This window comes from Diaphorina citri, unplaced genomic scaffold (genome assembly GCF_000475195.1).
Source record: "Diaphorina citri unplaced genomic scaffold, Diaci psyllid genome assembly version 1.1 scaffold1258, whole genome shotgun sequence".
NCBI classification, from domain to species: domain Eukaryota; kingdom Metazoa; phylum Arthropoda; class Insecta; order Hemiptera; family Psyllidae; genus Diaphorina; species Diaphorina citri.
The window spans coordinates 2,743-19,785 of record NW_007378687.1 but is presented as its reverse complement, the minus strand read 5'-3'; the positions used below and the strand labels follow the sequence as shown (position 1 = coordinate 19,785).

Below are 17,043 nucleotides of genomic sequence, written 5' to 3'. Positions count from 1 at the left end.
AATTGCCCATGTCAATTTTCCTTTGCAGTGTTGACCCCTTCACAAGAAAGGATTGGTATGATGTCAAGGCCCCCTCAGCCATGTTCACCAACAAGCAGGTTGGCAAGACCCTTGTCAACAGAACTCAGGGAACTAGTAAGTATTTTTAGTCATGTGTTGTATTATAGTAAACCACTGTCAGTATTTTTGACACCAACCTAAATTGTTTGATCCCAACAATCATTACTATCTTAGTCATGTGTTGTATTATAGTAAACCACTGTCAGTATTTTTGACACCAACCTAAATTGTTTGATCCCAACAATCATTACTATCAAAAAAAAAAAGTTGAGAGGTTAAATTCATATTTCATAACTTCAGAGTATGCAATAAATTATCGCTACTTATACAACTTGACAAGATTGTGAGGCCATAGAAGGAAAATTAAAAACAGAATTGCACTTTTTTTGTGAGTCATAGCTGATTTTCAATTCAATTTGATGGCTATTCAACTTATGTAATGGGTAGATATCTTATTGTTATAGTCAACTCCCATGGTGTAGTGGTCACTGCACTCACCTTGCACATGAGAGACCCAGGTTTGATTCCTGGTGAGATCAAGAAATTTGTATCAAGCAAATGATTGATTCTGTGACTGGCTGTTGTGGGGCCCACTCAGCCTCATGAAGAAAACGAGTAGCTATGACATCTAAATGTGTATAGCAACCAGTGCCAGCATGGTAGGTAAACATTGGATTTTAGGATTATTGAGATATTGGTAAAATCCTACAATGCTGCAGTGAGCACCAAAGTTGTGACATAATAGCACAAAGAAACTGCATTTACATTTATTGTTAATTCATTATTGTTCTCTTCTACAGAAATTGCCTTTAGGATTATTGAGATATTGGTAAAATCCTACAATGCTGCAGTGAGCACCAAAGTTGTGACATAATAGCACAAAGAAACTGCATTTATTGTTAATGCATTATTGTTCTCTTCTACAGAAATTGCATCTGAAGGATTGAAACACCGTGTATTTGAAGTCTCTTTGGCTGATCTTCAAAGTGATCAAGATGCTGAACGTTCCTTCCGTAAATTCCGCTTGATTGCTGAGGATGTTCAAGGACACAATGTCCTAACCAACTTCCATGGAATGGACTTGACCACTGACAAACTGAGAAGTATGGTCAAGAAATGGCAGACTCTGATTGAGGCCAATGTTGATGTAAAGACTACTGATGGATACTTGCTGAGATTGTTCTGCATTGGATTTACCCACAAAGATCAACTGTCTCAGAGAAAAACTTGCTACGCCCAACACAACCAGGTATATGCTACTTCCTTTTCCTTGCTTCCCTTCCCCCTCATAAAGTCTGTTTTATATCAATACACGTATCTTGTTCCTTATGAAATGATAGTTCGAACTCTGTACAGTCTGATTCATCATCTTCAACATTTTTAATATCATTTAGTGGTTCGTCTCCAATCATTCTTTCTGCCTTGCCTTGTGAAGAGTTCAACTTGTCAATATTAAATTCGAACTCTTGTTCTGGTTTGTCATGAACAGCTGAATGAAGTTCTCTTTGTATATCTTGAAACTGAAAACAAGTTTTCTGCGAATCTCTGTCTTCACGAGGGTTATGCTCATTTATCTGCAAAAATTGACTTTCAACACTGTGGGGAAGGTCTTGTAATTGGTTTTCTGCAGGCTGAGTGTTCTTCATAGTTTCAACTTGGCTTTCATTTGGTGTTGACCTGCTTTCATTTGTCACTCTAACTAACAGTGGAGTATCACTGATCATTTCACATTCACCTTTTGTCTCTTCAAAGAAGGAAACATTATTCTGAGTAGTTGTTGTGTATGAAGTAAGTAAAGGTTGTTCACTTCCATTGGTGCTCCTTTGATCCACTGCAGGTGTTTTTACTAAGTTCTCATGGTCTTCCATTTTCTTGAAGGGAGAGCAGTATTCTACTTGCCTGAATAGCTTGTTCAGAGCATCTTTCAAGTTTTTAATTCGCTTCTTATCCTAGAAAAAAGTAGAGAAACTAGTCATACAGGTGAAGAGAAAGAGGGGAGACTAAAATCCGCCCAGGCGGGAATCGAACCCGCGACCTAGCCCTTACAAGGCAGTCGCGCTACCCTCGATAATGATTGAAACCTGTCACACGTACTGAAGACTTGTCACGTATGAGAGGTCTCGATCATTTTCATAGGTTTAGCTTGGTTGGTAGCGCGTCTGCCTTTTAAGCGCTAGGCCGCGGGTTCGATTCCCGCCCGGGGCGGATCTAATCCTGAACGAATAATGTTCGTTCTCCGAACGGCTGGCTTTCTCCTATCCCATCTTCCTTCTCTCTTCGATTTCGGGACTATAAACTATAAGACCTTAGCAGTTACAGTTCTTCATCAAACCCGTTCAAAAAAATAAAACTTTTGTACCTTGTGAACATTACTATTCAGCTGATCGATTTCCAACATGAGACACTGAATGTGTGGTTTTATATTCTCATATTCCATCTCAGTGAGGTTGAATTGAAATTCTCCAGTGAGTTCTTGAACCTTGATTTTGAACTGAAGAATTTTTGCTTCAAAGTGCTCAACACTTTTCACAACAATTTTGTCCTGTGTGAAAAAAAAAAAGAAATAATAAAATAAAAAAAAATAAATAAATAAACAAACGGTACCTAGGTATAAAAAAATAGTGTGTGCTAGCCTAGTTAACTTGGAAGGTAGCATGCCAGCCTTGTAAACCCTGGATCGCGGGTTCGATTCCCGCCAAGGACGAACTTTATCCATATGAGATTTTTACTTTCTATTTTGTTCTTGGGACAGCTGATTTTCTCCTACCCTATTCTCCTTGTTTATTTGATTTCTACACGATAACTCTGTAGAGCTGTTATCGTGTTAATCGTCCCGTTTCCTCTAACTTGGAAGAGAAGGGTTTATACTTAAACCTACTTACCCTATCAACTCGGTTGGTAAGAAGGTAATTTTTGGTAGTATGAGACTTTTTATGACTTCTTTTATGTGTAGCTCTGGTGGACACCATTTTAACTTTGAGAAACTCAGACGTATCGTGTAACCATAACCAATCAAGAAAAGCTCGAAATTTATCCTGATTCGATCTAGAATGATGATGTCTATCGTGTTCGGATTAAAATTTTAACGAAGCGGGAAATTTCAACACCAACGATTTTTTTTTCTTTTAAATTCGTTGCTCATGCGTACACCACGCCAACGATTTTTTTCATTCCGTACGGATTTTCCATAACTTTGAAAACTGGCAACGTTGGAAAAAATGTAAACAAAAGTCAAAATGATAAAAAAAAAAAAAATAAAAACAAGACAAAATAGACAAATTGATTTTTTCTGGAATAAACATAAAGGTTTTTATTTTAATTAATTTTCAATTAAAGATAAAACTTGAACTTTTAAAAGTTTGCCTTTCCTGCCCAGACAAATTCAGCTCGGAAATTACCCAACCTCATTAATTTTGATAGGTACTCGTCTATTCAAAGGGAACAACAGACTGCAGTTATGGGAAGAGGTGGTAGAAGTCCCGATAGAAGACGGAGGAGTAAATCCAGAGAAAGGGATTACGAAAAGAGAAAGAAGCACGGTATTGAGAAAGAGAGAAGAGTCAGGTAAGTCTATCCCTAGTGGTTCAGTGAACTGTAGATCTCACTCTAAAAGATAGCCTTAATTTATTAAAGACCTTTTTTTAATTGAGGGAACTGTAAGAACAGAGGTAGGTATTATCCTGAAATTAAAGAGAGAAGAAGGATAAGAGAAAACAAGCTGTTCTAAAAATACACCTAGTTAATTTTGTGATTTGACTTGGCCTCAAACCACCAACTTCTTAATCTCTAAAGTCTACTGCACTAACCACTACACATTTGCTATGCTTATCCTTTTCATTCATGTTTGCTATGCTATAATTATATACCTATTTGATTATTTTGTCTTTCAGATCAAGGTCACCATTGGATAGATCCTATGAGAGAGACTCTCGGAGACATGATGATAGAAGATACAGCAGAAGATCATACAGTAGATCACCATCTCCCAGTTCAAGAGACCGAGATCATTCCAAGAAAAATAAATTTGTAGCCCCCCGCCCCCAAATATCAGGTTTGTAGTTTTCATATTTTACAACACACTGTATGCTGAGGCTGGTCAGGATTGTTCAACTGTCAACTTGTTGTCTTTCAAATAGTAACAACTTCAACAATGGAAAAGTTCTTTGAAATATTTATTAAAACTATTAATTATGAAAGAACTGTCTTAAATTCTGGTTGTCCTTCTCTATGTCCAATACTTTTCCATTTATTATATGTAATTCCATGATTTTTTTCTTAATCTCTAAAGTCTACTGCACTAACCACTACACATTTGCTATGCTTATCCTTTTCATTCATGTTTGCTATGCTATAATTATATATTTGATTATTTTGTCTTTCAGATCAAGGTCACCATTGGATAGATCCTATGAGAGAGACTCTCGGAGACATGATGATAGAAGATACAGCAGAAGATCATACAGTAGATCACCATCTCCCAGTTCAAGAGACCGAGATCATTCCAAGAAAAATAAATTTGTAGCCCCCCGCCCCCAAATATCAGGTTTGTTGTTTTCATATTTTACAACACACTGTGTGCTGAGGCTGGTCAGGATTGTTCAACTGTCAACTCGTTGTCTTTCAAATAGTAACAACTTCAACAGTGGAAAAGTTCTTTGAAATATTTATTAAAACTATCAATTATGAAAGAACTGTCTTAAATTCTGGTTGTCCTTCTCTATGTCCAATACTTTTCCATTTATTATAATTATGTAATTCCATGATTTTTTTCCCCCCCATTTCAGAGGCTGATTTGAAAAACAAGACTCCAGATGAGCAAGAAATGATGAAGTTGATGGGTTTCTGTGGTTTTGACACAACAAAGGGCAAGAAAGTGGAAAACAATGCCCAAGGAGCAGTGCATGTAATATTGAAAAGAAAGTACAGACAGTATATGAACAGAAAGGGAGGATTCAACAGGCCCTTGGATTTTGTTGCTTGAGATTATTGTATAGGAGTTAAAATAATCCACTCATTTTTTTTTTCTTCTTCTTTCAATTTGTACATAAACCATAAACATGAGGTCTACGGTCTACACAAAGGCCAAAAAGAAGGCTTTTGGAAGATGCCCCTGTCCTGGGTAAAAATCTGAAGTCCCATTTTACAGGAGTGAGTAAATGGGATTAGAAAATATTTACTCTACTACTAAAAACTCAATAGTACCTAAATATCAAAGTCTTTCCTTACTAGGTACATACTGTTAAATTTCAGTGTACATTTAGGTCATATTTCTGTCTTCTAAAGGTTGATCATAGCTCAACAAACAAAATATTTATTTTCAAATCTTACTGGTCTAAAGTCCACTGGAAAGTAGCAGGCCATAATGTCAAACATTTCTTCACCCAAGTGGTAGAGTTCAAAATGGTTGAAGAACAGAGGAATGAGTGAGGTGAACAAAAACATCAAATTCCTTGGGTCCCGTTCTCCATCTATTGACTGAATAACACCATACACAAAGTCTGGCCCCATTGGCTTTAGACCTGAAAATAATTATTACATAGCAAGTCTCTAACCCACAGCATTGTCCACCTCTGAAATTTGCAATCTTTGTGGCTCAGGACCTCATTATTTCCTAATTCAAAGTTAGAAAAAGCTCATGCAGTAGTCTAGTAGTTGATCTTTAGGAATTCTAGAAGGATGTAATTGTATTGAGGGAAATGAAAAAAAATGTTTCGTAATTTCTCCACTAGATGTCGTCATGTTTGTTGAATTTCCACTTTTTACCCCCACTCCTGACGCAGAGTGAACGCCGATGCGGCGTAGGAATGAAAAACAGACCTTGTATTAACCTTTTTTATGATTTGTCCTGTAAATGCAAAAAAGAAATCTGGCAACTCAGATGGTTCTTGCACAACTGTTTGTAGATGATGGTCTTTTAGATTGTGTGTGGATCTTTGGAATCAATACTTTGTGAATCATATGAGTGATACATAGTCATTTAAGGTATCTAATTCCATTGTAAATATAATTGTATTTAATAAACTATCTACTTGGATACACAAAAAAGTAGTTGTAATAACAATCTTTAAAATCTAGGTAATCAAAAAGGCAATGATCATGTTAATCCACAAATTAATGGCACATAGTTCATTTGTTAAAATTGTACACCCACTATTTGACTACACTGCAGCTAACAAATTACGATACCATACTGTCATACTAACAATAAAACCCAAACATCAGGTAATACCTACCTGCCAGTGTACCTGTAGTATTATTATACATAGGTATCAATTGAATATTGATCTTTACTTAATCAAAAAGGCAATGATCATGTTAATCCACAAATTAATGGCACATAGTTTATTTGTTAAAATTGTACACCCACTATTTGACTACACTGCAGCTAACAAATTACGATACCATACTAACAATAAAACCCAACCATCAGGTAATACCTACCTGCCAGTGTACCTATAGTATTATACATAGGTATCAATTGAATATTGATCTTTACTTAAAAAAAGGTACTTCTGTAGAAATCAAAAGCAACTTTTAACATTTGATATTGAGAAGTAAGCAAGGAAATAAATTGGTAATATTATTTAATTGAAAAATTGCCCTCAATTTGAAAACAACCTGTGTGCAAATTCAACATACTGTCTTTAGCCTTTCCTGGGCTGTAGCACAAATTTTGTGATAAGAAGCACCCATTAACTCATCAAGAGTCCTTGTCTTTAAATATACACCTTGTTTTTAACGTATTTCCATGAAAAAAGTCACATGAGCTAAGATTGGGTGAGGAGGGAGGAAAATCAAAATGGGTGCAAAACTTCCTCTGAGCATTAGTCAAAAATTCACTACTTTTAAGGAATGCCACCACAGCAAGAGCTTGATGTTGTGGGGTCCACGGGTGCAAAACTTCCTCTGAGCATTAGTCAAAAATTCACTACTTTTAAGGAATGCCACCACAGCAAGAGCTTGATGTTGTGGGGTCCATGACTACATTGTAACAAAAGCTCATTTAGTTCTGAACTTAGTGGATCTTTGGAATCAATACTTTGTGAATCATATGAGTGATACATAGTCATTTAAGGTATCTAATTCCATTGTGAATATATCTTATTTAATTTAAGTACATAAAAGGTAAGCTATGTAAGAACATGGACTTTTTTGTGAATATAAGGTTCATGCATATTTACATGATAATATCACTTGAGACTCCCAACCATTTTGCAAATTTTTAAGGAAAAGCAGAAAACTTTATTTAATTTAAGTACATAAAAGGTAAGCTATGTAAGAACATGGACTTTTTTGTGAATATAAGGTTCATGCATATTTACATGATAATGATAACATCACTCAAGACTCCCAACCATTTTGCAAATTTTTAAGGAAAAGCAGAAAACCATTATTTCACTCTCATGGCAAAAAATGGTTAGTAGGCGGATGTTTTTCCCCATGTAAAATATTCCTAGTCTTCATCTTTAATACTATCAAGAATATACCATCTATCTATTGTAGCAACTGCTTGCTTCCTTACTAATCTCTTACGGTCATCTAAACAATGTTTTAATCCTTCAAGTACCTGATTTTTAAAAGGCACAAGCCTAATAACATCAAAGTAACTTAAATAATAAAGACATTGGAGGGCAGATATTCTATGATTTAAACTGCTATGAAAACGAGCTAGACACAAGAATTTTTCAACATAACTGTTCACATATTCTTGCAAAATTTCCACTTTCGTTTTCAGAAACTCCATAAACAGATTCAATAAGTTTTCTAATGCTTCATCAAAGTTAATAGCATCATAGTATATGATCAATTCATCGGAAAGTGACGTCGGAAATTCGATTTCACTGCTGGTATGATTTCCAATATTTGTTCCCATAAACAGATTCAATAAGTTTTCTAATGCTTCATCAAAGTTAATAGCATCATAGTATATGATCAATTCATCGGAAAGTGACGTCGGACATTCGATTTCACTGCTGGTATGATTTCCAATATTTGTTCTAAGTTGTGTCTCACTTATTAATGATAAACATTCTATCATGATGGGTAGCAAAGTTTTAATATGTGAGAGAATAATCTGACTAGGCAGATGTTTTAGCTGAATTAGTATGGCTAGATAATTATTTAACTTGGTTATTTTACTCTCTGTGTTTACTTTGTCCTCTTTGGCGTTTTCGTTAATGGTTGCAATATTTTTCAGTATTTTCTTCAAGGTGAACATGAATAACCTTTGTCTATATAAAAATCTGACATTTTTATATCCATAATGATCTTCCTTGAAAGAATCCTGTTTTATAATAATTTTCAAACTTTCAATCACATGTTTACCCGTTTCATACTTCTTAATGTGTTCAACCAAAACTTGTAACCAGGGTTCAATGTTTTTATATCCTCTGGTGACCAGAGCCTTTGTGATGTAGGCATTTAGGATACTGAGGTTGTTGTCATATGGAACGGAAAGTAATTTAGCCTCTAGTGAATTCACATTAATGTCAAATTTATTTGATTCTAAATTTTCAATACTGTTCAGAAGAATAGAAAATACTATGCTCACATATTTATTAATAAAAGAGTCTTTGGTGTTAATGGCCACATCTAGTAATCTGTTACTAAGGCTTCCAATTTTTTCAACATTGGTCTCCAAATATTTGAAATCAATGTTATTCAATAATGGAATTAAAATTACCAAACTAACTTCCTTGCGATTTTCTTCCAAAACTTTCTCAATTGATTTCAGTATTTTAAGTAGAGAAACTAGTCATACAGGTGAAGAGAAAGAGGGGAGACTAAAATCCGCCCAGGCGGGAATCGAACCCGCGACCTAGCCCTTACAAGGCAGTCGCGCTACCCTCGATAATGATTGAAACCTGTCACACGTACTGAAGACTTGTCACGTATGAGAGGTCTCGATCATTTTCATAGGTTTAGCTTGGTTGGTAGCGCGTCTGCCTTGTAAGCGCTAGGCCGCGGGTTCGATTCCCGCCCGGGGCGGATCTAATCCTGAACGAATAATGTTCGTTCTCCGAACGGCTGGCTTTCAAAATAAAACTTTTGTACCTTGTAAACATTACTATTCAGCTGATCGATTTCCAACATGAGACACTGAATGGGTGGTTTTATATTCTCATATTCCATCTCAGTGAGGTTGAATTGAAATTCTCCAGTGAGTTCTTGAACCTTGATTTTGAACTGAAGAATTTTTGCTTCAAAGTGCTCAACACTTTTCACAACAATTTCTTCCTGTGAAAAAAAAAAAGAAATAATATTAAAAAAGATAAACGGTAGGTATAAAAAATGGTGTGTGCTAGCCTAGTTAACTTGGAAGGTAGCATGCCAGCCTTGTAAACCCTGGATCGCGGGTTCGATTCCCGCCAAGGACGAACTTTATCCATATGAGATTTTTACTTTCTATTTTGTTCTTGGGACAGCTGATTTTCTCCTACCCTATCCTCATTGTTTATTTGATTTCTACACGATAACTCTGTTAATCGTCCCGTTTCCTCTAAACCTCTAGGAAGAGAAGGGTTTATTCTTTTACCTAATACTTACCCTATCAACTCGGTTGGTAAGAAGGTAATTTTTGGTAGTATGAGACTTTTTATAAGTTGTTCTTTTATGTGCAGCTCTGGTGGACACCATTTTAACTTTGAGAAACTCAGACGTATCGTGTAACCAATCAAGAAAAGCACGAAATTTGTCCTGATTCGATCTAGAACCTAGTTAACTTGGAAGGTAGCATACCAGCCTTGTAAACCCTGGATCGCGGGTTCGATTCCCGCCGAGGGCGAACTTTATCCATATGAGATTTTTACTTTCTATTTTGTTCTTGGGACAGCTGATTTTCTCCTACCCTATTCTCCTTGGTTATTTGATTTCTACACGATAACTCTGTAGAATTTTTACTTTCTATTTTGTTCTTGGGACAGCTGATTTTCTCCTACCCTATCCTCATTGTTTATTTGATTTCTACACGATAACTCTGTAGAGCTGTTATCGTGTTAATCGTCCCGTTTCCTCTAACTTGGAAGAGAAGGGTTTATACTTAAACCTACTTACCCTATCAACTCGGTTGGTAAGAAGGTAATTTTTGGTCGTATGAGACTTTTTATGACTTCTTATATGTGCAGCTCTGGTGGACACCATTTTAACTTTGAGAAACTCAGACGTACCGTGTAACCAATCAAGAAAAGCTCGAAATTTATCCTGATTCGATCTAGAATGATGATGATGATGTCTGTAAGCGCTAGGCCGCGGGTTCGATTCCCGCCCGGGGCGGATCTAATCCTGAACGAATAATGTTCGTTCTCCGAACGGCTGGCTTTCTCCTATCCCATCTTCCTTCTCTCTTCGATTTCGGGACTATAAACTATAAGACCTTAGCAGTTACAGTTCTTCATCAAACCCGTTCAAAAAAATAAAACTTTTGTACCTTGTGAACATTACTATTCAGCTGATCGATTTCCAACATGAGACACTGAATGTGTGGTTTTATATTCTCATATTCCATCTCAGTGAGGTTGAATTGAAATTCTTCAGTGAGTTCTTGAACCTTGATTTTGAACTGAAGAATTTTTGCTTCAAAGTGCTCAACACTTTTCACAACAATTTTCAGTATTTTGCTATTAATCAAACTCATATCTTCAACACTATTGTTGACGGCACACAAAATTTTATTCAAAATAGAAATGCTATCCAAGATCAATGAAGTGCTATACCAATCACTGGTTACATTATCCAAGACAATATCAATTATCTTCAGTATTTTGCTATTAATCAAACTCATATCTTCAACACTATTGTTGACGGCACACAAAATTTTATTCAAAATAGAAATGCTATCCAAAATCAATGAAGTGCTATACCAATCACTGGTTACATTATCCAAGACAATATCAATTATCATTTCAGAAACATTTAATTTGTTTTCAAAATAACACAGGATATCGTTCCTGGTTTCATATTTATCTATGATGAAAGTCAAATAGGATATTTTACTTTCAGAGTTCTTGTGACAAAATCTAAAACAACTTGATTCACTTAATTTGTCTTGTAAACAAAATTCCAGAACTTCCTGAGACAAATCTTTCAAGTACAGATCTGAATTAATTAATGGACAAAATACATTTTTGATAAATAATTCTTCAATTGGTGTTTTTCTAGCACGTGGACATATAGCTACAAATATTGGTAATTCTTCATTGTTTTCATCTCTTCTATAGGCAAGAGGTTTCATAAATTCCGAGTCAGTTTCATCTTTGGTATAAATACTTGAATCATTTTCTTTAAGGTTTTCCAAGATTTTATTTTTAATGTTGTCAGCATTAATCTTCTTTGGTTTTGGTTCTTTTGTTTTCTCAACAATTTCTTTTTTGAAAGGAGAAATGATGTGTTCAAAAATCTCGTCCTGGTAATTTTTAGCAAACCTACACAAGCTTGCTTCCAATTCATTGTTCGATTTATTTAATTTCAGCATATCATACATCATTGTGTACATAGATTTTCTCTGTTCAACATTTAAAGAACCATTTAAAATTTTCAATCCTTGTAAGCAAGCATTATTTGATGGACACAATTTATAGTACAAGTTGATTAAATCATTCCAAGTTATGGACAATTCATTTATCTCTGATAGAGCTATGTCTAAATTGTCTGTGCAAATCTCAAGTATTTCATTGAGTACTTGAATATATTCATCATTGTAGGTTTTGTTTATTTCAATATAGAGGAGAGGTGCAAGAAATATTACTATTTGTTTCATGCAAATTTTAGAATCTTTACAAATTGCAACCAACATTTTTACATTTGATATAATTATGGACAATTCATTTATCTCTGATAGAGCTATGTCTAAATTGTCTGTGCAAATCTCAAGTATTTCATTGAGTACTTGAATATATTCGTCATTGTAGGTTTTGTTTATTTCAATATAGAGGAGGGGTGCAAGAAATATTACTATTTGTTTCATGCAAATTTTAGAATCTTTACAAATTGTAACCAACATTTTTACATTTGATATATATAGTGGTTTATCTATGTTGGTAGTGAATGAATATTTGACATGATTATAAATTATTTGAAACAAGTTCAATGCCTCTTCATCAGGTAGTACAGTCAACAATGCATGCATCATTTGAAGCACCCTTTGTTTAACATCAGAATCACTAGTATTTAAACCACTCTTAACTACATTCCAAATATTCTTTGAGTTCTCTCTGATTTTTTCCTGTGGAAACTTGTAACATGCATTTGTAAGTAAAGTTAACGAATCAAGTTTAGCTACTTTCAAGTCAGACTCCAATTTTTCCAAAGCCAATGGAATACAAAATTCTACAAATTCAGGTTTTGCAGTAAGATTTGGCATTAATGCATTTGACAAATCTTCTCTACTAATGGCATCAGGATCATTTTCTTTCTGTGAACAGATGCAATAGGAGTAGTCAGACTCCAATTTTTCCAAAGCCAATGGAATACAAAATTCTACAAATTCAGGTTTTGCAGTAAGATTTGGCATTAATGCATTTGATAAATCTTCTCTACTAATGGCATCAGGATCATTTTCTTTCTGTGAACAGATGCAATAAGAGAACATTTTAATATTCAGTGAGTAAATGGGATTAGAAAATATTTACTCTACTACTAAAAACTCAATAGTACCTAAATATCAAAGTCTTTCCTTACTAGGTACATAATAAATTATGGATGTACTTGTCTGAACCTTTAACAGGTACATACTGTTAAATTTCAGTGTACATTTAGGTCATATTTCTGTCTTCTAAAGGTTGATCATAGCTCAACAAATGAGATTATTGTATAGGAGTTAAAATAATCCACTCATTTTTTTTTTCTTCTTCTTTCAATTTGTACATAAACCATAAACATGAGGTCTACGGTCTACACAAAGGCCAAAAAGAAGGCTTTTGGAAGATGCCCCTGTCCTGGGTAAAAATCTGAAGTCCCATTTTACAGGATGGTCCAGAGTTACCTGACGGTTTTTAAAATGATGCTACACGTTCAATTTTTAAGATAAAAAAGTGATATTTATTTTAAATGAAAGATAACAAAATGAGGTTTACTTTTTTGGGGATTTTGTTTGTGATGGTGATCAGGTGTGGCAGACAACACTATCCGAAAAATTGCCCTCAATTTGAAAACACTCAACCTGTGTGCAAATTCAACATACTGTCTTTAGCCTTTCCTGGGCTGTAGCACAAATTTTGGGATAAGAAGCACCCGTTAACTCATCAAAAGTCCTTGTCTTTAAATATACACCTTGTTTTTAACGTATTTCCATGAAAAAAGTAACATGAGCTAAGATTGGGTGAGAAGGGAGGAAAATCAAAATGGGTGCAAAACTTCCCCTGAGCATTAGTCAAAAATTAACTACTTTTAAGGAATGCCACCACAGCAAGAGCTTGATGTTGTGGGGTCCACAACTACATTGTAACAAAAGCTCATTTAGTTCTGAACTTAGTGATATTAATTTCAACAAGCTACAACAAGTTATAACAAAATAATGGGCAAATTAAAACCGTCAGGTAACTCTGAACCACCGTTCTCCATCTATTGACTGAATAACACCATACACAAAGTCTGGCCCCATTGGCTTTAGACCTGAAAATAATTATAACATAGCAAGTCTGTAACCCACAGCATTGTCCACCTCTGAAATTTGCAATCTTTGTGGCTCAGGACCTCATTATTTCCTAATTTAAAGTTAGAAAAAGCTCATGCAGTAGTCTAGTAGTTGATTTTTAGGAATTCTAGAAGGCCCAGTTGGTTATTATTTTTGATATCTCACTGCTCAGTCCATACAGATCAGTATAATGAAACTCACCTGATATATTGTGTTGCATACATTTGAACAAGATGTTATAGAACATTTTTCTGTCCTCTATCAGCTGAGATTGACAGTTGAAATTGAGAAAAACAGCAGGATATAATTTCAGGTAAGCATCTTGAGGCAACTGCTTCATATCACACAAATGATAAAGTCCTAGCAAGATGTCTGGAATTATACTATGGTGATCTTTCAATCTGTCACAGTAGAATGCTACAAGGAATTCCAACTCTTGCTCAGTCAAATGATCTTTATCTAACATGGCTAGATATTTTGAAAGAATGAGTTAAAATAATCCCCTATTTTTTTTTTTTTTTTCTTTCAATTTGTACATAGATTAACCATAAACATGAGGTCTTTACACAAAGGCCAAAAAGAAGGCTTTTGGAAGATGCCTCTGTCTTGGGTAAAAATCTGAAGTCCCATTTTACAGGGTGGTCCAGAGTTACCTGACGGTTTGTAAAATGATGCTACACGTTCAATTTTTAAGATAAAAGAGTGTTATTTATTTTAAATGAAAGAAAACAAAATGAGGTTTACTTTTTTGGGGATTTTGTTTGTGATGGTGATCAGGTGTGGCAGACAACGCTATCCGAAAAATTGCATGATAAAGTCCTAGCAAGATGTCTGGAATTATACTATGGTGATCTTTCAATCTGTCACAGTAGAATGCTACAAGGAATTCCAACTCTCGCTCAGTCAAATGATCTTTACCTAACATGGCTAGATATTTTGAAAGAACTTCAGTTCCTTTCTTCCTCAAGGAAGTTTCTTTGTTGACAAGTAAGATGCCAAGGTTCTCCACTATGTTAAGTACATTGCAAGATTTGTTTTTGATTCCTGGAAAGATTGAAAACAAAAAAATAGAAGAATAAGTGATTCTAAATTAATCGGGAGTAAGAAGGTACCAACATATAAAAAAAAAAAAAAAAAAAAAAAAAAAGAAGAAGAATAAGTGACTCTAAATTAATTGGGAGTAAGAAGGTACCAACATAATAGCTCACCAAGGTAAAAAAAAGATAATTCTTACAGTAGCCATGGCACAACCCTAGTGACAGTGTGTATCATGTTCACTTCCAAGCCATATCACTACTTGGGTTTTGTCACTACAATGCCACAGCTTAGTTAAAACTGACACTGCTGATAATTATCAAGGTAAAAAGAGTTTCTTGTTGGGCCATGGTGAAATACCATGATATTGATAATATTTATTGGGCCCATAGGAAGTAGGTACTTAGATCCCAATATGTGTCCACACTGGTTTAAACCATTGCTTTATGACAAGTGACATAACATTAGAGAGATTTTGCATCCTGTTTTTTTGGGTATCGGTTCCAATGTTTGACAAGTTTTGGTTTCTGCACATGACACACATTAAGGTGTTTTGAACACGGGGATCGGAGTTACGATGTTTTGGCTTGAACATGGGGATTTTTTTTTTCGTAATTTTGTATTACGATGATGAAATTCTCATTTTAGAAACACACGTAAATTTACAGTTCCGTTCAGGAACGAACTTTTTCAAAGAACAAGTTCCTACAGTTCGTTCGTACGTTCTTTTCCCATCTCTAGAAGAATAAGTAAGTGACTCTAAATTAATCGGGAGTGAGAAGGTACCAACATAATAGCTCACCAAGGTAAAAAAAGATAATTCTTAAAGTAGCCATGGCACAACCCTTGTGACAGTGTGTATCATGTTCACTTCCAAGCCATATTACTACTTACTTGGGTTGTGTCACTACAATGCCACAGCTTAGTTAAAACTGACACTCCTGATAATTATCAAGGTAAAAAGAGTTTCTTGTTGGGCCATGGTGAAATACCATGATATTGATAATATTTATTGGGCTCATAGGAAGTAGGTACGTGGATCCCAATATGTGTCCACACTGGTTTAAACCATTGCTTTATGACAAGTGACATAACATTATGTACATACCTTGCTGCAACTCGTTGTACAAGAGTGTTTCCACAGATTCACCCCTTTCCATTGACTGGAACAGTTCTAGTAACTTGGAGGTACTCATTTTGGCCAGAAAGGTGAATAAATGGGTAGGTGTTTATCCAAAAACACACACTGATTATCACAATGGAGGGCAGATATTCTATGATTTAAACTGCTATGAAAACGAGCTAGACATAAGAATTTTTCAACATAACTGTTCACATATTCTTGCACATAATTAATATATATTTTATTAACTATGAAAAAAGTTTTATTTTTTTCCATTTTAATATTGCGAATTTTTCTCACTCCCTTCGGGCTTCATTCAGGATGGTGTTTCCTCTTCGAATAATTCTTCTTCACTTTCTCATTTCTTTTTCGTCTCTTATCCTTCATTTTTGACTTTTCTTCTCTCTACATATTCTTCATCCATTATCACAATATCACATGTGATAAACCGTAGATGGGCACCAAGTAGGATAACACCAAAGTGTGGTTATTTCTGTATTAATGATTCAACTTTATAATTACAAAAGCTCAGTCCTTTTCACCACAGTGGGGAAACTCATCAAAGGATGTGATGTAGATTACCTAATAACTAATAATGAATGATAATTTTAAATATGTAGAACTAATTTAAATTATAAATTTAAGTTAAAAAAGATTTTTTTTTTAAATAATTATTATTATCATCGATATCTGAAAAATCGATCTCGATTAATCGAAAGTATCGAAACGCAGAAAAGTTGCTGTGTTGACCGAATAAAGTGTCAACGTCTCACACTTAAAAAATCTCCTTCCCCGATTTCAGGACCTAATAGTTTCTACCAACGTTGGTGATTCGAAGAAATTTTGAAATTGACAGGGTTATACTCGCGTCATCTTGTATTCTGCGCGTGACTCAAAAGTGGTGGGAGAGACTGATTAAGAAGTGGGAATTTTTCTAGAAGGGAAAAAGGGAAATTTTAACAATTCATAAATTTAATAGTTTATATTGTCTATTTTCACCCCAAACTCTCAAGTAGCGATGTGGAGCAAGTGGTTAGAGACAGGGAATAGTGGTTTAATGCCATTTCTTGTTTTGCTTCTGTCGGACTTAGGGATGGGTCGATTATTTTTTTTTTACCTACATAATTAATATATATTTTATTAACTATGAAAAAAGTTTTATTTTTTTCCATTTTAATATTGCGAATTTTTCTCA

General features: G+C 34.8%; 3 protein-coding genes across 4 annotated transcripts in view; 2 read left to right on the top strand and 1 right to left on the bottom strand.

Moving 5' to 3' along the window:
* LOC103515015 (40S ribosomal protein S3a) overlaps window positions 1-4,941 on the top strand; it is a 10,609-nt gene extending 5,668 nt beyond the window's left edge. Inside the window, exons 2-6 of one of the 2 annotated variants that reach the window (XM_026827834.1) lie at window positions 29-135; window positions 987-1,311; window positions 3,434-3,624; window positions 3,951-4,111; window positions 4,845-4,941. In XM_026827834.1, coding sequence (XP_026683635.1) covers window positions 29-135; window positions 987-1,311; window positions 3,434-3,624; window positions 3,951-4,090 — 763 coding nt within the window. In that variant the 3' untranslated portion in view covers window positions 4,091-4,111; window positions 4,845-4,941. Of the gene's footprint in view, window positions 136-986; window positions 1,312-3,433; window positions 3,625-3,950; window positions 4,112-4,844 lie in introns of both variants that reach the window. The other variant, XM_026827833.1, reaches the window with a different exon arrangement.
* Window positions 4,211-5,041, top strand: LOC113469847 (U4/U6.U5 small nuclear ribonucleoprotein 27 kDa protein). Its single transcript, XM_026827830.1, has 3 exons — window positions 4,211-4,218; window positions 4,443-4,603; window positions 4,845-5,041. Exons 1-3 carry the CDS (start codon window positions 4,211-4,213, stop codon window positions 5,039-5,041), a joined length of 366 nt encoding a protein of 121 aa, XP_026683631.1.
* Window positions 5,042-7,474: 2,433 nt separating this feature from the next.
* Window positions 7,475-16,455, bottom strand: LOC103515014 (MMS19 nucleotide excision repair protein homolog). The gene is made up of 9 exons (XM_026827838.1): window positions 16,281-16,455; window positions 15,834-15,973; window positions 14,499-14,734; window positions 13,892-14,171; window positions 13,598-13,668; window positions 11,909-12,619; window positions 10,673-11,701; window positions 7,940-8,797; window positions 7,475-7,810 (listed from the first exon to the last, which is right to left on the bottom strand). The coding sequence occupies exons 2-9, from the start codon at window positions 15,919-15,921 to the stop codon at window positions 7,514-7,516; spliced, it is 3,570 nt and encodes a 1,189-aa protein (XP_026683639.1). The 5' UTR covers window positions 15,922-15,973; window positions 16,281-16,455; the 3' UTR covers window positions 7,475-7,513.
* Between the last annotated feature and the right edge of the window lie 588 nt (window positions 16,456-17,043).

Bases quoted from the DNA above. Each gene is read 5' to 3' on its own strand.
- LOC103515014 (XM_026827838.1), bottom strand. From the start codon at position 15,921: ATGAGTACCTCCAAGTTACTAGAACTGTTCCAGTCAATGGAAAGGGGT. The intron at 12,620-13,597 runs GTTACCTGACGG...ATCTGTTCACAG, and splicing joins ATGGAGAACGGTGGTTCAGA to AAAGAAAATGATCCTGATGC. The intron at 8,798-10,672 runs ATACTGAAAATT...TCTCTACTTAAA, and splicing joins TGAGTTTGATTAATAGCAAA to ATACTGAAATCAATTGAGAA.
- LOC113469847 (XM_026827830.1), top strand. The intron at 4,604-4,844 runs GTTTGTTGTTTT...CCCCCATTTCAG, and splicing joins CCCCCGCCCCCAAATATCAG to AGGCTGATTTGAAAAACAAG.